The sequence below is a fragment of the Choloepus didactylus genome, chromosome 2, assembly GCF_015220235.1.
Source record: "Choloepus didactylus isolate mChoDid1 chromosome 2, mChoDid1.pri, whole genome shotgun sequence".
Lineage (NCBI taxonomy): Eukaryota > Metazoa > Chordata > Mammalia > Pilosa > Megalonychidae > Choloepus > Choloepus didactylus.
Window position 1 is genome coordinate 81,639,095 of NC_051308.1, and position 18,937 is coordinate 81,658,031.

The window sequence follows — 18,937 nt, forward strand, 5'->3', positions numbered from 1 at the left end:
ATCTGTAAAAGAGGTATGGATAGTAATCAGGCCTGATATTTACTGGGTACCATTTTTAGGATTTGAAATTATATATATATATTTAAGTCATCCTTGGCATCTGGCTCAATCAATGGTAGCCTTGATCCTATGGTTAATGCCCAGTGATACCTCTGCTTTCTCCTTACCCCTTCTCCCCCCAACCATTAGCCACCTCTAGGAGGCTGGGTCTTTAATATTCACCCTACCCCACCCCCATCTCCTAGGAAGCAGCCCCCAAGTGGTAGCCACTGACAACCTGGGGAAAAGGCACAAATGACTGGAAGCCCAATACCTCTTAATGGCTTGGAGATTGAGCTCCCAACTTTCATTTCCCTCCCCGAGTGATCAGCATGTGAACAAACTAAGCAACCATATCACATTAGAGAAATGCAGATACTGCCTGGCTCAGCCGACCAATGGGGAGAGCTGGAAATAGACAACCCCCCCCTACCCCCAGCCCCAGCTTCCCTCAGCACTTTCTCTTATCATGGTGGCAAGAGAATCCAGGGATGGGGCATGTGATTCGGTTCAATCGGCATTTATGGAGTACCTACTACATGCCAGGCACTGGAATGAAGAGATGAATAAGGCTCTTAAGATGCAGCCCTCTCCCTTATCTCCCTGTTCTTACCCATGGTTTAGGAGAGCCACTGAGCTCCCCTCATCCCCTATTCATTTGCCCATGTATTCCAGATTCTATGACTTATTAAGACTAATATATAATAATGACTTCAAATAATTTAGAGTTCTCCAGGTAGCCTGACATGTATTTAGAAATAGCATCTCCTGAATCATTGCCAATACAAGAGAGATCCCAAGTTCTGTAAGGTAAAAGTTTGTTAAAGGAGTAGCAAATTCCATTAACTGTCTTTCAGCAGAAATTACATCCACTTTGGTGTTTCTTAGGCTCAGCATTTGCTTCAGCATTCAAAAATGCTACTTCCATTGAATAAATGAATCACTTAATTAATGAATGCATAAACAAACTGATTAATGAAGAAATCAACTGGAACTCTGGATAGAGTCCTTTATGTATTAAATCACGTTATGCTGAGACTTAAATAATGTACCTTCTTTACCACACACAGAGAGAAGGGATTTTTATTCCAAGTCCAAGAAAAAAGTCTTAGGATGGACACATAACACTCTGGTCCTCGTCAAGCCACTCACGAAGCCTCAGCTTTGGGTTGGGAACATTTGCCTAATTATGGTTGTACAGAACCATGGAGCTCTTGAGTTTGTGAGGTAACTGACAATGTGAGAAAACGAATGTGAAGAAGGAACTTGCAGCCAGAAGATCTGGGCTCAAGTCCTGAATCTAGGACCTACTAATAAGTCCATGTAGCCTCTCTGAACCTCAGTTTCTTCATCTGTACAATGAGGATAAAAAGATCCTTTTTATAGTATTATGAGGATTAGATGAAGTAATGAATGTAAGCACACTTCTGAAACCATGAACTCCCTCAGTCTGCAGGGATTTTGACTAAAGGTCACAAGGTGGCTCAGGTCCCCCACTACCTGCCTTCTAGCAAAGGTCAATGATGAGTCTCACCCTGAGCCAGCTCTGTCTGGCACCTCAGCACCCACCTCCCCACCCTCCTGTCACACTGACTGCTGAGAAGCTGCACTGCCTCAGCCCTGAGGCACTGTGTCATGCTCCAGCACCTGTCATTCCCCTTGAGCACAGGAGGAGAATGTGAGGTGACACCTGAAGATCAGGTGGGAAATATGAGCTGTCAGCAGGAACTGCTGAGGGTGCAAGTGTCAAGAAGGCAAAGGGGAAGATTGTGTGGCTTGGAGAGCAGGTTGCACAAGGCAGGGCTAAAAGCACAGCCCCAGATCAAAAGACGTGGCACCAACTCCTGGACATCAAGAAATGGGGTAATATTGAGCAAATGACTCAACCTCTCTGAGAACTAGACAACTAATTCCTAAAACAGGGCTGTCATGCCCACTCTGCCTGCCTCACTGGGTTAGTAAGAGGCTTATATAACATTACATATTTCACTCAATCTAAGATCCGATAAATTGTAAGATGCCCCATTATTTTATGTACTGCTAAGAAAGAAAGAAAAAATGCTGCCAATTAAGCTATATCATGAGATCAACTGTCAGACACAACCTGATCTTAGAGATGGTCAAATGTGCAAATGTGCATCTTAGAATTGATGCAATATGGTAGATGAAAGCCCCAAGTGAAGATAAGAATAATTATGATTCTTCATTCCTGTGAGAAAGACCCACACCCCTCAGCATGGATCTCCAGAGTGCTAAGCCCCTACCCCTGAGGCACATTCACATGGAAATCAGGGAGAGAGAAAGGGATCAGGGAAGCTCTCTGGGCAGAGGGCTAGCAGGAGTGGGTAGGTTTGCAGGAGGAAAGGGGCAAAGTCCTGTTGGTTCCAGGGGAGCAGTGACCTTCAAAGGCAATCTGCAGAGCCAGCAAAGTTTTAAGAGCCACTAAGAAAGGGAGATGTGAGGTGGTGTGGACAGAACAGAAAGAACAAACAACAGTCAGGGGCTCAGCACCCACAGCCCCTCATGTGCACCCCATGTGAGCAGGCCAGGGTCCACCACAAGGACCCCAGGGAAAGCCAAAACAAACAGCTCCCTCAGCCACCCAAAAAGCCTTATTTGAAGGCACTGATTACAACTCTGGAGAGTCTTCTCTTGTCCAGGTTAGAGGGTTCCAGTTCCCCCACCTTTCCTCACCATCATGGTTCCCAGAACCTGCACCCCCAGAATGGCATGATTCTCCTTTAGAAACACTTCATTCTGTCAAAATGCCTCTTAAAATGCAACATCCAAAAGATGTACATTGGAGCATCTTTAATCATTATTTACTATAGCAAAATAAAGCAAGCAACTGGTGTCCAATAATTGCAAAAATGGAGAAGTAAACTGTGTACATCTCCTTGATGAACTGCTGTTCAGCCATTACAAACTTTTACCAAAATGTGGAGTAGCATATAATATGCACATACCATATTGAGGAAAGGCAGCAAAATTACAGCCATTTAAAAAGAGAGCAAGCTTAGAATAAAAGGGCTGGAAGAAAATACCACAAAATGAAGTTTTCTTAATCAGTGAACATTTTTCTCTTCTTATGGCTTTTCTGTAAATTTTCCATATTTTCTTTAATGAACATATAATAGTTTAAAATAAAAATTTATGGATAGACAAGAAGTTTCAAATGGCATCTGACACGAATAGACTCAGTGGGACAAAGATTTCCCACAATCTTAACATATAAAACATATATATTACAGTACTTTTCTTCTAAACAGAATTATAACATTTCTTAAGTGGCTCAGATTCTCATTTAGGCCTTTTCTAACATAGCATGTCATATTTCAGGGACATTAAAACATCAACCAAGTGTGCTGTACTTTCTATGACAATACATTCCTGAAACACTATATATAAGTTGCTTCTTTATATATGAACTCATATTTAAAATGTAGTATCTAATTTCCTATTAGAAAAAAATATTCAGAAAATCCTGTTATAAAGCTGCAGATATTTTTAAACATGAATAGTTGTCCCTATCCATCTAGCCCCTGTATCGAGGCATGCTTACGAGCTTCCATTCATACGTTCCAGTGTATTACTGGAATCACAACTGGGGGACCGGTTTAAAAATGTCTATTCCACGAGACAATAAACGGACACAAATGTTTCCAAGCCCTTACCCTTCTCAGACTCTACCTACCTCCACTCCTCTGCCTACTCCCTGGGAAAAATTTCCTTTTTCTCCCCTTAAATGCTCCCCTTTCCTTTTGGTCAATCATAATGGCCCTATCTCTCCCCTCCTCACCTTTCTACCCCACTCTCTTCTTTTCCTTACGGAAGGTTTGAATGATCAATCGCCTGCCAGGTGGCTGGACAAGGGGATTTCCACGCCATGCCGCTTGCACCCATGCGGGCCCCCTCTAGGGGCCTGGGCCACTCCCCTCCCTGCAGCCACCAAGAGCCACCTGACACAGAGGCCAGCAGGAAGCCACAAAAGCCCAGGGAGGCAGGCCCTTCACTCCACTCCCAAGGCCCATCGCATACGCCGCCAACGGCGCTGGGCCAGCACCAAAGTCGTAGTACTGAATTCATTTCCAAAGGAATGAGTTATCAAATACCTAAATAAATGAAATGTCATCACTTAAGCTGCCAATGGCACTGGGTCAGCCCCAATGTAGTAGTACTACACTAATTTCCAAGGGAATGACACCAAATGTTTAAATGTGAAATAGTTTTATACTTTCTCATATTAATAAATGTGCAAATCATCAAAAATTCTGTTGTCAGAACACCATCTCAAATACTAGTTCAAAAAATACGGCTGGAAAAAAAAATACGGCTGGAGTCTCTCCAATACCCCAAAGAAATTGCAACTGACTGCATCTTTTGGCCCATCTTTTAGGGGTGTCCCTCAGGTCAGGCCAAGCTGTCAGCTGACTGGGAAACCAGAAGCAGCAGCCAGACCTTACTGAGAGTTCCGGGGCTTCCATGTAATGCCATGTGTACCTCCATGGAGCCCCCACCTCCCCTTCAGGTGGGTTAACTATCTTTGGCCCCATGGGGAATCTTAGCCTTTAACTCTTTCCCTTGGTCCTCACTCCACAGACTGCTGTTTCTACCCTTTCACTGCCACTTCACGAAGCCACAGGCCCCGAAACAAAGAAGGAGAAAGAGACAGAGAACTCACCCACTGAGGACCACGATGAAGTCCATGACATTCCAGCCATTGCGGAGGTACGAGCCCTTATGGAAGATGAACCCCAGGGCCACAATTTTGATCCCAGCTTCAAAGCAAAAGATCCCAATGAAATATGGTTCTGTTTTCTCCTGTGGGGACAGGGAGCAAAGGCACCAGTAAGAGAGCTCTGTGCTTCACCAGACACAGGCAAAGACACACCCTGGCCACCCCCTCTACTCTGACCCTTTTTCTTCTCCTATAGGAACACGTGGACATCTGTGCTGGGCCAGTCCCCCGTGCAGATGGGAAGTGAGAGAGCTGAAGGACGAAGGCAGGCCTAGGGCTGCAGGCTCTCTCTGACTCTTGGAGTACACAAGAAGGGAAGCAGCCGTAGAAATGGATGGATGTGGGAGTCTGACCAGGGACCAGACTTCCTTCCCTGATGATCACTGATCATGCTGGTTTTGTCCTGAAGGAGTTTGTTTTTCCATTGCTGGCCATCACATAAGTTGGAAGCTTACAAGTTCTCATCCAGAGGTAATCAGACTGGAGCCACTTACCCACACGTTTGGATTTTAAGCAATTTGTTCTTTTTAGAGAGAATTACCTTAGATACATGAATCATTTCTCAAAGTTAATACTTTGCATTTGGGAAGTTTATGACCATGAATAAACACAGACTTTGAGCATCCTTCATTCTCTCTCCTTTACCCTCCCTTTGTCCTCTCTCTCTCTCCACCTGAAATACCCGAGAAAAAGGGAGCAAAACAAAAGGACCCTGTGCCCTTCTTTTCATCTGCCTGTCATGCAGTATGTACACAAGTGCTTGCAAAGCCTGCAAGACTTTCTGGAATCAGATATTTAAAAGACCAGCTCTCTTTTTCTTGTGAATCCAATAGGTTTTGTCGCTTTTACCTTAGCAAAGAATGAACTCCTCACAGACCTGTAGGGTAAGGAAGGAGGGAGGGTGGGAGGGTGATGGAACAAAGGAGAAGGAAGACCAAGGAAGACAAAGACAAGGGAGACCGAAAGGTAAGAAGGAGGGAAGCACATACCAGCCGGCGGGACATCGGGGTCTTGTCGTCCTCGGGCAGGTGCTGCTCCAGGGCCAAGACGATGCAGTTGGCAATGATGGTGGCCAAGATCATGTACTCGAATGGCGTGGGAGAGGAGGAGTTAAGGAACAAATTCACCAAAGAGGGAAGGACGCAGCCTCCCACATGGCCTCGCATGTAAATACACAACTTCACCAACCCAAGTTGTATACGGGTATTTTGCAAGATCTACATTAACAGGCAGACGGGACAGTGGATGGTCCTTTAGCATATAAAACCATAACTGCTTCTGACTGCGCTCTGAACACAAAACACCTCCCAGGAAAGGAAGTATGCAGCCAATATATAGTTAGATGTATGGCAGACACTCCACACATTTTCGTGAATTCAGTGACATCTGGAAATTAGCCAGGGCTGGAAATGGAGGGAGGAAGAAGGGAGGAAGAAACATGACCAATGCCCTCTACCCCTGTTCTCCCCAGGCTTCAAACCACTGGAGTGTATAGAGATGGTTTAACAAGAAACAAGCTGCGGCTGTCAGTTGGCTTTCTCCAGGACTCATACCTGGAGTCCCCTCCTCTAGAACCTCTGCTCAAGCCAGTAAAGGAAGAGCCCTTGGAAAAGAACAATTCTCTCCAAGTGAGCTCCCTTCTCTTTTAATATCCAATTCATTAAGGGCCAGAAGAAGCTTGCTTTGGCCCATCTTATTTTTGCCTAAGCATCTGCATCCAGGAAACAGAGAGACGCATCATGAGTCTGAATCCAGGAGAGCAAAGTCCATGCCGCTAGAAACCAAACTACAAATGAATGGATAATGAATTCCGCCTTCATTCTTTTACATTTTTCTGAAGACAGGTGAGGGGGCTCCCTGCACCTTTATGAAAAACAGGACTATGACTCAAGTGCTAGCATCCTGACTCCCGCAGAGAGGTTTTGCTGCAAGCTCAGGGGGAGGTTGGTGGGGGCCTGTTAGGAGAGAGAGAAAGAGGGAATCACCGGCTCCCACAGCCGAGTCATTCTGCACGTTTGATTTCATTCTGTAACTATCGTTATGACAAACACAAGCTAGCTGTTGCCACTGGTCTTGCCTGTGTTCTGGCAGATTCTGAGATCCAAGCAGGAGAGAAGAGAAGTAGTTCTGGGAAAGTGGAGGGAAGGGGAGGACTGTTATCCTGTCTCCCCACATATCCAGACTGGCTTGTAAAGGATGCAGAGCCCAGAGCCCTCCCCAGGGAGCACATCAGGAGGGCAAATCACACATACACACCATGTTGTCCTCCTATCCCCACCATATCTGCATCAAGGTTAAATAAACATTCAGGGCAGCTCTGAGGAAGGGACAGGGAAGGGAACATTACATTGGCAGAAGTGGCATGTGAAAGGAGATGTGAGCTGCCCCACCAAGTGCTTCTGTCCTGGTGCTAGAGAGAGAGGCTGCAGGGGTGAGGGGCTGGCTATACCTGGACCTTGGGTCATTTTCATTTTCATGTGGCATCACCATCTCCTCCCCATCACCATGCATCTCTGAGTAACAGCCCATTCTCCAGCAGTTGGCCTTCCTTCCTTCCCACACACCAACACGCACACAGGACACATGCACTAGGACAGCTGTGCCAGCCTCTGTGCCCTGTGGCTCAACCACCAGTTCCGACAATTGGATGGGGCTCAGAGGCCATGAGAGCCAGCCCCCTGCCTCTGCACCCCACTGTGCTTAAACCCTCCCAGGTAGAGGGGAGCCTCACTGCATGGAGAGGTCTCAGCACACCTAGGCATTCTTCCTCTTTCAATCTCTCTGGGTACCAAGCCAGCCTCAAGAGCTAAACATCCAGGCTGGCACACACCACAAGTGCCCTCCTAATTTGCATGCCCATCTTCTCAGGACAAGTCCCCAGGGCCACCTCCCCCCACCCAGGGCCACGAGTGCCCACTGATATAAGGTGCAGTACTCCTCCTCTCTCAATGGGCTCTCACCTACAGCTCTGAACAAATGGAGAGTAACCAGAGACCACACCAGGACCCAGTGTCCCTTAAGCCCTCTCAAGAGGCTGGGTTGTGCTGGGCCTCATTTAGACACCCAGAATCGCCAATTGGTAAAATGAAGATGGGACATAGTAGAAGGGATGGCCTGGGAATCCAAGCACTTCCCTGAAAGCATGCCTAGGGGACAGGGCCCAAAAGGAAACTGATGACATTCCTGCAAGTCACTGCCAAATGACAAGAAAAGTTGAGTACATCGTGGGTGGTTGTTCCTAACGTGTAGGCCATGGAATACTGGTGCCCTAGGAACTTGAAATCAAATCAATGAGGTGAGCCCAGATTCAGTAAAGATAAGCAGGTTTCTTCTCAGCAGGACTTCTTGGAGTCTTTAATACTAATGTGTGTCACCTTCTCTATGAAGTTTTCTCCCTATGCCCCAAAGTTTTTTGCAATGTGGAATTTTATTATTTCTTCTCATAGGTGTCTGCCCCAAGAAAGTGTATCTTAGAATAGGGGCAATGTTTCATTCATCTCTCCATTGGTGGTGCTTAGCAGAGCCCCTGGTACACAGTAGAAGCTTAATCAGTGTTGAATGAAACAGTAGGAACTTAATCAGTGTTGAATGAATGTATGAATGAACGTGAGGCATCCCCTGAAGAGCAGCTGCATTGAAGACAGGGTTTGCAGTCACCCATGCTGGCTCCGGCTGGGGCTCCTGCTCATTCCACCTTGGGTGCTGACTCAGGGGCACCACTCTCATTTCTTCCTGCCAGCAGAACTTCAACCCCAATAGCAATGGCCCTGCTGCATCTTCAAAGGAGAAGGCCTGGCCTAGCAGTAATGGTCCATAGGTCAGGCTAATGCATCTTGCAGGTTAGACAAAGATGTGCCTCAGAGAGGTCAAGGGAAGCTCCAAGAAGAGCTCAACGTCCAACACCTTTCGTAACCATTGCCATCAGGGACAGGATGAAAGTCTGTTCAGCACCATGACTCCTTCCCTTCTGTCCAGAAATTCAGTGACTTCCATTACACTCTGGGCCTGACACTGAGCACATTTTAGAGAACAGCATCTATGCCTGGGGTAGATTCGCGTTTGGAGATCTTGAACAGATGAAGCTAATGAAGCAGCAAGGCCTGGGAGCCTGAGGGCAGTGGCTTTGCCTGGCTCGTTTGCTGCTGTATCCCTGCTGCCCAGCGCTAGGCTGGACACAAAGTAGGTAATCAAAAACTGTTTTTAATTAATAAATCAATTAATAAATGACTAGCACAGGGAAACCAGAGCCAGATATCCCAGATTTTCTTTACACTGTATACTCATTTGAACTTTTATACTATATACTGTGTACACACATTACCTATTCAAGAAAAGAAACCAACATGCACAGAAGATCCTTCTAATGTTAAAAAAAAAAAAGCAGGAAAAAAAAATCTGTTTTGCAGGAAGGATAACGAGCTATCTCCAGGTGGTAGGTTATTTTTCACCTTCTTCCTTATTCCTTTTATGCATTGTCTGGGTAGTATAATGAGCAAGTATTAATTTATAATCTAAAATCAATTAAAGCTGCACTTATTCTGGAAAAGAAAAAAACAATATAAAACCCATCCCAAGTTGAGGGTAAAGAAGGTTTGGGTCATGGAAATTAGCACAAGAATTCTGAAAGGATCAAAGAAGAGAGAATAAAGGGACCAGGCTGAATGAGGAAATGACCATGAAAGAGCTTTGAAATTTGTAAAGACACCTCCTCTCCCTCACCCGTCTCACTGTCTGCTCGCTAAAGGCCTCATTTCGTAAACTTTCCTGGCCATCTCCCCAAACACCCCTTTCCTCCTCTTTCCCTCTGAGCCCATTAATGAGGACCCGTGTCACTCCAACTCTCCCTTTCCGTCTAGCAACTTCAAGACAACCATTAGGGAAATGATAAAAATAGGTTCACTTATTGATTTATATCCTTTACCCAATGCTCTTTCCTTCCAACGGTTGACTTGTTTCCTTAGCAACACAGCTAATTTGAGAAGTGCAGCTCGGCCTGCACACCTGCCATTTGTTCATTTCCTTCCTGAAGAACAGAAAGCCGGGGCAAGGGCGAGGGCTTGTCCACAGAGCCCTGGGGCCTGGCCTAGAGCTGAGTACAGTGCAGCCTCCCCTGCCACCACCTCTCAGGTATAGCTCTCCAGGTGCAGGACTGGGAAGGATTTAGGACTCAGGCAGGAAATGTAGGGTGTCCCAAGGGAAACATCCATCTCTACCAGATGTTTCTCCTAGACCCCTCCAGCTCTCGGCCATCTCCTCCAGAGCCTTTTAAATCAGTACATTAAGGAGACTAAATGTGCTCTGAGGGGCCGAAGGGCCACCAGGGATAGGTAAGCAGACAGAAATGGTGTGCTCTCTGCCACTCCAGTCCCAATGGAGGATGTGCTTTTGTGGAGAGTAGCCTGTGACCACTCAGGCACTTCCTGTGAACTTCCTGTGAACTCCACAGCCTCAGGAGGCAAGTATCAGTCTCCTTTTCTCTTTTCCACCCCTCACCCAAGGCCCAGAACAATCTCCCCACAGGAAGCTCTTTCTCCTTTCCCTCTCCTCAGCCTCTTGGTTTTGGATGCCTGCTTCTAAGAGATGTAAGAGTTTCAGAAAGTGGCCAGGACATCTCTGTGCCTTTTGATGCACACCTCCCTTACCTGCATATAAATATTCTAACAAGCGGGATTTTGACTAGAAGTCAGTAACAGGGAGAGGGGCCCTGTCTAGTCTGTGATTCTCTCATGGCACTATACCAGAGACATTTTAAATATGCACAATAGTAAAATATAGCTATCCAAGGCTATCAACCTATTTTTTATATGAGAAGAATCAAGAATCTTCCTTGAGACTTAGAATGCAATGAAGAATATATAGCTGGCAGTGGAAAACCAGAGCCAGGGCTCTCACTGCAAAAGCTGCTGCAACTTGAGACTACAGAGTCAGGGGAAGGCCACTGCCATCCATTCCCAAAGAACCATAGGAAAATCCAAAAAGAATCAAAGCCTAAAATGATAACACGAACATGCAAGCCCTGTGAAAACGGTAAGGTGTTACAAAAATGCACATTTTTATTAGCCTAATAAATCAGACTTTAAGCATCTGCTGTGGCTCAAAAGCCCTGGAGAAAGCATCTGTTAGTGGTCAAAGCCTCTGGGAGTGGGCTGGCTGGCTGCAGCCACGGGCTGACATTAAGAGACCCACCCCACAAGGGAGTTAAAAGAAAATTATGGTAATGGGCCTCCGGGAATAGAGCAAGGACATTTGGCCCAGAACCTTCTGGGAATATGGAAAGCACATCCAAACACTAGTCCCCAGAGGAGGATTTATGAAGCTGATGGCTCTGATGCAATCTCTCCCAGTGATTAAAAGGGACATTAATCACACCCAAGGCCAGGGCTAAGAACAGAAGGGGTTGAACCCTCTAAGAAGTCCGGCTCCAGCTCCTACAGACCCTGATGGAAATCCAGTGAGATCACGCTGGTGAGATCACATCCCCCTCGCATGAGCCCACTGAGAAAGTTCCATCTGTCCTGGAGGGGCAGGTAATAGTGACGGGATAGGACCTTGTGCCTAAAACCCAGACACAGTTATAACTACCACCATCACTTCAACAGAGGGTATCTGCATCCATAATGATCATCCTCACCCTTCCCATAAGCTTCTTACAGGAATATCTACCTCCTAGCCTATGCACAGATGCCATGAGTGCAACACTCCAAGTCTTCATAGACCAAAAAGAAAATTAAAACCACCCCTGTTAGGAGCCGGCTCTCCTTCCTGGCCACCCCATGGAGGCGGCCCAGGTGGAGGCAAATCACAGGAGTCTGCGTCCTAGAAACTGATACGCTCCTGGATGGGCAACTTCTGACTTCTCTGCACTCACTCCTACAGCTGACCTCACAGGACAAGCCTGCCCAAAGGAAAGCAACCTGGAAAAGGGAATAAACAGGGGAGACCGTACTCCTTAAAGTTCTGACGACTATGGGTGGATTTTCCAATGTCCTGAAAACAAATTTTAATCTTCTGAATTTATCAATCTCTGCCCTGCCCTCATATTTCAGGTAAGTGAAGCCCTCAACTCCATTTCCATCTCCTTTCTCAGTCCTTGAAGCTTAGGTTTTCAATCTCTATCCTGGGCTGATCGACAAATGGTGAACAACATCTGCTGCCAAGGGCAGGAGGGCCAAGCCCCTGTGCTTCTACATGTGAACAGTTAGTGCACAACTCTAGCTGCGTATCTGGAAATTCACAGTGTATTCCCTTCCTTCCCACCCCCATTTCAGGAGGAATGCACTGTTAATAAGGAAAAAAATGAGGTGGAAGGCTCTACATACTTCATGTTGTCCTATTTCATTATCTCATTGCTTTGCTTTCCTTATTGCAATTTTCTCATCACCCAACCTCTTCCTTTAAAAAAAGAAAAAAAAATCAGATTGAAAAACCAAACCCCTTTTCTTTTTTTAAAACAAAACAAAACAAAATTGCATCATGTGACTTCCAGCCTTAACATCAGTTTTTTAACTTTGGTTTCCATGGTGGTGGGATGCAACCTGCCATCACCATGACAACAGCTGCCTCTGTTCAAATCCACCATCTGACAGGCAGCCCTGAACACACATACACATCTCCCTCTCTCTCCCTCCCTCCCTCTCTCTTGGCTGTCAAGAAGATAGAAATGCCATTACTCCTACTCCTAAAGACTTAAAACTTAATGAATGAAAGACAAAGAAAGCAATATCAAGAACATTAACAAAGAGGCAGAGAACCCCCCAAAAAGGCTTTCTTTTTGTTGGTACAGTCCCACTGCTCTCTTAGGAGGTCAATGGACTCAGTTACTCAAAACAAAAAATTCCTAGCATTATTAAGAATGGCCATGAACTCACATCCAACTTCTCATTGCTTTTAGACCAAAGAACTCCCACCTGACTCCCCTGACCCTGCCCTCTACAAAAAACAACTGAAAGGAAGTTCACATCACTTCTACTTTGGTTAACCAGTACTAAGGTCGGTTCCAGATTCATCTGAGCCCTAAATTCCAAAAAGATGGGGAGTGGCAGTTCTGAGAAATTAAGACAGCACTGGCTTTCCTTGCTCTTCTGTTGCCTGTGCCCCTTTCAATTACATTCAGCTGGATAAGTCTTAACAAATCCACTGTTACCTGTCCCATTGGATCCTGCACTCAAAACGCTGTCATTTGACACAGTTTTGGTGATCAGGAGACAAATGACTGAATGCTACAGAAAAAGAAAGAAAGAAAAGGGGAATATCAAAAGCCTCTGGAAGAAAACAAAACCACACTGGGAAAATTACCTGTTTCAGAAACCAAAATAATGTGTGTTTTGATGACACTCTGACGATTTTGAGCCCATCAAGAGTTCTGGCAGCAATCTGCATTTTAGGGAAAGAAGACTGTGGGCTGCAATCAGCAGCCACACCCAAGACTAGACACTACTTCACATCCATACCTGCTTCATGGGCATCAGACAGTGCTCTGAATATATAAAGAAAATGAAATGCCTTTTATGAAAGAGCCCATGGATCATCTCTGGGAGATTTTTTGTTTTCCTTTGAAAAACCCGTAACTGTACCCCAGTGTCCAAGATACCTACTGAGCCTGCAAACCACGTGAGAAAATGCTGAAGGAACCAAGGATACTCAGCTTGGAAAAGGGAAGATGTTAGAGAGACATCATAGCTGTTTTCAAATATCTGAAGGGTTAGCTTGTGATAGGGGACTTAGATGTTTTCTAAGTCATTCCAGAGGGTGAAACTAAGATCAAAGGGTGGAACACCCACCCAAAGTTGGATTTGGGGGCAATATAGAGAAGAACTTCCACTGTCCCACAAGTGAATGGGCTATTTTATTAAGTGGTAAGCTCAGTTTTATACTAAAAAGAATTTAACAACTAGCTCTCCAAGGACAGAAAGCCCTGATTTGTAGCCAATTTGGGGGTGTGGGGGGAATGGTAAATACTCTTCATGGTCAATTCCAAGCTACCAACCTGACATCACTAAACATGAAGTTGAGAAGAGATACACACACTGGATGCTCAAGAGCCAGGATGAGCCAGCTGCAGCACAGCACTGAGTTTAAGCACCATGTTTCTGGGTGACTGTCAAGGATGCTGAGTAGGAGATTCCTGTATTTGATGGGAATCAAGCTAGAGCAACCTGCATCTGTACAAGGGGGGTATCCACACAGATAGGAAGGAATGGTCAAAGGGTGTTCAGCCACTTGCTTAAGGGCCTCCTAGGTGAGCATTACTCATTCCGCCCCTTGGCCTCAAGTTGCCCTAAGGAGCCAGCCCTGGCTTCAGGAAGTCTAGAGCATTGCCCTTCTCACAGAAGGCTGGTACCTGTGCAGCTGGCTGTGCCAGAAGCAGCCACAGGTGAATGGTTTTAAAGGTGTAGTGAAAACCCTAAGAAATAATCACCCATTCTCTCAGGGTGAATTCTGGGATGTCTTAGGAGACCCCTGCCATTTCACTGTAACTGGCAAGAGAACGGAGAGGAATCAGTCACAACATGTAATAATGCACAATCAAAAAGAAACAGAAACAAATCAGGTCAGAGGTTCACCTCTCAGTATAGAAGATCAGTGGATCTTAGCCTTGGCTGCACAGTAATTGTCTGGGAAGCTTTTAAAAATTAAGGAGACCTGGTCCTATCTCCAGAGATGCTGATTTAATTTGTCTAGGATACAGTCTGGGCATCAGGATTCTTAGAATTTCCCGGCCTGATTCTAATGTGCATCCTGGGAAAAGAACAGAGTTTAGATGTGGTGAATCCTATAGGCACAACAATGAGAACTGAAAGATGCCTTAGAGTTCTATTAGGTATCCCAGTAGACTCATTTTACAGAGGCACATACTGAGGCCAGGGTGGGGATAAAATTTGTCCAGAGCCAGAGGAGGGATGAGACTTGTCTAGAACCCATCTCTGGGCTTTCAGTTCAAAACCCCGAAAAGCTTAGGAACCTAAGATCAGGACAATCAAATAGAGCACCCTGGCTTCCTGGCTTGAATTGAGGGTTCTAAAAGAAAGGGATCTTTATTTGACCTTATTTCCTCCATCTCAGCACTACTTGATTGTTCTCAAAAGGCAGATGTCTTAAGGCAGGATCTAGAGGTATATCTTCCTTTGGGCCACTGAAGAGCCCAGCAGACGTTCTGAAGTGATGCTTGCCCTGAGCACCCGTTCTTCCATCTCCCGAGACCTGGTCTTGGTCTCACACTGGGTTGAAGTCTGTTACCTACTGAGCACTGTACCATCATTTCATGAAGTTCTCCAGCAACTCACAGGGGATTCTCTCTAGGAACATTTTGGGAAAACAAGCCTTAACCATTGTTCTGAAATCACTGTTTTCCATTATCACTGGATCAGTGCTGGCTGGCTTCACCCCTATGAATTATCCTTTTCTTGGCCATTCCTACTTTTTCTTAATTAAGTCCTTTCTTATTAATCACGATCCCTATATTCAGCTCCCTATTCCCCAACCCAAGAGAAACACTTAAAAAGCATACCTGCTAACTAATAAAAAGATGACAAAACCACAGAAGAGGACAAAAGGGAGTAGGAGGAAGATGACTGAGCAGAGGAAGAGACAGAGGAAGGGAAAGAGGAAATGTGACAAATGTCAAAAGTGCTGAGTTCTAGACCTTGCTCTGCCATTTACTGAGAGAACTGTGGCAGGTCATCTAATCTTTCTGGCCCTCAGTTTGCTTACAGATAAGAAATAAGATGATTAGGGGTTCTCTTAGGTTCCTAAACCTCTAATATTCTATCATTCCATCATGCTACTAGGTAACAGCACATAAAGGGAAATGAGGGAGAAAGAAGCAGCACCCAACTATTACAATTAAGAGAAGTCATTTTTTACAATTAAGAGAAGTCATCTACTAATAAGGACACCCAACAATAACGTATTCAAAACAGAAATCTTGGCACACCTTGGAACACCTTTAAAGTTTCTAAAATCAATGGAAATATTTCTGAATATTCAAGAACAGTAGGTAGGAGTTCCACAACAAGCTGGACTAGCTAGAAACCTCTCCATGAGTTAGTTGGATCCTCATAACGGCGGCTGGGAAAACGTGATAAATACAAGTTTGCTTTTCTATAACCCACTGTAATTCTTTTCTAGTCTCTCTAATGGGATATGGGAGTCTCTTCTGCAGCCTCCCGTTACACTCTTTCCTTAAAAAGCTGCAAAGGCAGAAGCATTCAGAGAGTTCAAAAAAAAGTCATTAAAGATGTCTCTTCTGCATTGCAACTCACACCCTATGGGTGCCCCAGAAAAGAGAGGGCTGAGGGTGGGCTACTTTACAGCTGGAGAAAAGAAAAAAAGGACTTTACATGCTAACACTGAAAAGGGAACTGGCATTTCCAAATCAAAGGCTCTCTGCAGAATGATGAGGAAAATGTAGCTGTGGAGCTTTTAATGAAGGGAAGACAAAACAGCAAAGAGCCAAGACTCCAAACCAAGCTCACATTCCAATGACACAAGGCAAAATGTCTCAGATCCATTTCATGATGATCATGATGAGGAGTAAGAGATCTTTGCTATTCACCCATCTATTGATCCTTCACTCTCTCTTGGTTTCAGCCTCATACCCCATGGGCGCTGCAGACATAGGCAGGCAGGTCATATTTTCATTAAAAAGATGCTGTGTTAAGGAAGAGTACCCACTGGCCTGCTAGGAGGTCTGACCTGCAGCAGCATGGTACAGTGGAAAGAGAGTCGTCAATGGAGTTGGTCAGACCACATCAGCCTTGACCTTGGGCTAATCATCTGCAAAATGAGAATAATACCCACTTCACACAGTGATGCATTAAGTGATATACATCTCTAAAGTACACTGAGGCATGCCCGTCAAATAACAGGCATTCATTAGAGGTTAGTTTCCGCTGTCTACTCCCAGGGATGCATACTGACTGAGGAAGGGAAGGCTCTCCAGGCCTGGATTATGGTCCCTAGAGAAAGAAGGTCACTAAAATTATATGCTCAAGATTCAATGACAGTAAGAGAAAGAGAGAGAGGATAAACCTGACGGTGCAGGGATTGTTCAAAACTCAGCCTCTCTTGCAGTGAAAGTGTGGAAAGCTGCTGGGCAGTTCTCGTTTCCTAGAATCTATTTGCTTTCCTCTTGGAGTCTGCCTACTGACGTTTGCAGCAGAAATGAGCTCAGACTTTCTGAGTCTGTTATGTTCAGGGCTGGGCACTTGTCACTTTCTAATTATCGCCAGTGAAAGAGACCACCCAGGGATCCTTATCCATAGAACTTCAGGGGGTGATGCTCTAAAAAATAAGTAAACATATAATGCTTAACTAAGAGAAGGGAGCAATGACCTTGACAAAATGCCCAGATCCTCTGAATTTACACAGGCCCACATTCCCCAGACCTGCCCCCTCCTCATGTTACCACATCCACCCACCTACTCCACCTCCAGACAATCCCACACCCTTCAACTGCTCCTCAGATCAACAACTAGAACACATGCATCCATATGGCCCTGTTATTTCACAAATAAAAATTTCCATGCAAATAAAATCCAAAGTTAGCAGAAAAAAGAGGCAGTTCCCTTCATTTTTTTTAGACCCACTCCCTAATTTCTTTTGAGTCTTTGCCTGGTTTCTTGAAGCCAAGTAACACATCCTAGTTCTCTATCACATCCACACCCGTACCCTGTTCCAGAACTAAAATAGTCGCACAGATCCCAGGGTCAGGTGAGCTTCAACAAGCTCATTAGGCAAATTTCCAACATCTCCTGTGGCCTCCCCCCAACCCTTCCCACAGTTCATGGAGTCCCAGCCTGATTCCCTTCTTGGACAGAAGACAGATAGAGACCTGAAACACATGAGAAATGTGAGCAGCATAGAGTAGTTAGCTAGAAGGCTTGCAACCCCTGAAAAGAAAACTGCCCAGAGGTCAAGCTGGGACACTAGGAGGAATCCTTCCATTTGCCATCAATCAGGCCAAGCCGAAAATTTGGGCTACCAATTTTGTACAAACAAAAATAAAATCAGTGCATTTGTTTCAGGATGTTGATGGTTCTGAGTATCGGATCTGCCTTTATCAAGTTACTTGAACTTGCTGGGGAAATCATGCATTATTATTGCTCCTGAAGATGCTTTTTCTCGGTTGTAAATCTGAATGCGTCCCTAGGGACAGGAGAGGTGTAAAACTGGCATTAGAAACATGCAAAGAAAGATTTTGATGTAGTTACGTAAAATTTTATTTTTAATTTTGACCAAAAAAAAAACATGAAAAGACCATCTAGTTGCAGTGGTTAAGAGCATGGGCTCTGGGTCCAGGCCTCTGTCCCTCACTTGCTTTGTGACCTTGGGAAAATTCCTTAACCTCTCCACGTCTTGATCCCCCCCCACCCCCCAGGCCCACTGTAGAAAACAGTACTTATTGCCATTGGATTGTTATAAGGAATAAACGCAATCATCCATGGGAAGCACTAAGCACAGTATCTGGCACATAGTAAATTTTCAATAAATGTCAGATATTTATAACTCTACTGATATTAACACCAGTATTAATACCCAACATATTCAAAGGGCTTTCATAAATGATGTGCTAGCTGCACATCAGCCTTCTAAGGTAGGTAAATCAGAGACAGTTGAGCTCCACCTCACACTGAAGACATGGAGGCTCAGAGAGATCACACACCAACGCAAGGTCATGCAAACATCTGGCAGTGCTCAGGTTAGAAACCTGGTAAGAGTTAAGAGAAGGATGGAGTTCTTAGAATGAAAACACTTCACTGCAGAAGTTTAATGTTGACTCATCCAGAATTAACCAGATACTAACAAATAAGATTTATTCACTGCTTACTAGGTGCCAGGAACTGGTCTATGCATTTTACTGGATTGTCTCATCTGAGCTTCATGACAATCCCATGAGATAAACCCTATAGGTAAAAATGACTATTTCCATTTGATGTTTGAGAATCTGAGGCCTAGAAAGTTTAAATAGCTCACTCAAGGCACTCAGCTAGGAAGTAGTAGAGGTAGCAGTGAGATTTGGATCCAGGAGACATGTCTGTAAACATGACATTCTAAATGCTTCCAAGCAGAAGCTGGTAAACCCTTCCTGAACTCTAAGGCAAAGCTTCCATCAGCTGGGCACTGATCAGACTGGACAACGTCTAATACCCCTCCAACTCT

General features: G+C 45.0%; 1 protein-coding gene across 2 annotated transcripts in view; it reads right to left on the reverse strand.

The window, feature by feature from the left end:
- Nucleotides 1-18,937, reverse strand: part of CACNA1E (calcium voltage-gated channel subunit alpha1 E) — a 335,694-nt gene that overhangs the window by 305,049 nt on the left and 11,708 nt on the right. For both annotated transcript variants that reach the window (XM_037825226.1, XM_037825225.1), the window contains exons 2-3: nt 5,767-5,872; nt 4,721-4,860 (exon numbers count right to left, since the gene is read on the reverse strand). In XM_037825226.1, the coding sequence (XP_037681154.1) occupies nt 4,721-4,860; nt 5,767-5,872 (246 nt within the window). The remainder of the gene's footprint in view (nt 1-4,720; nt 4,861-5,766; nt 5,873-18,937) is intronic.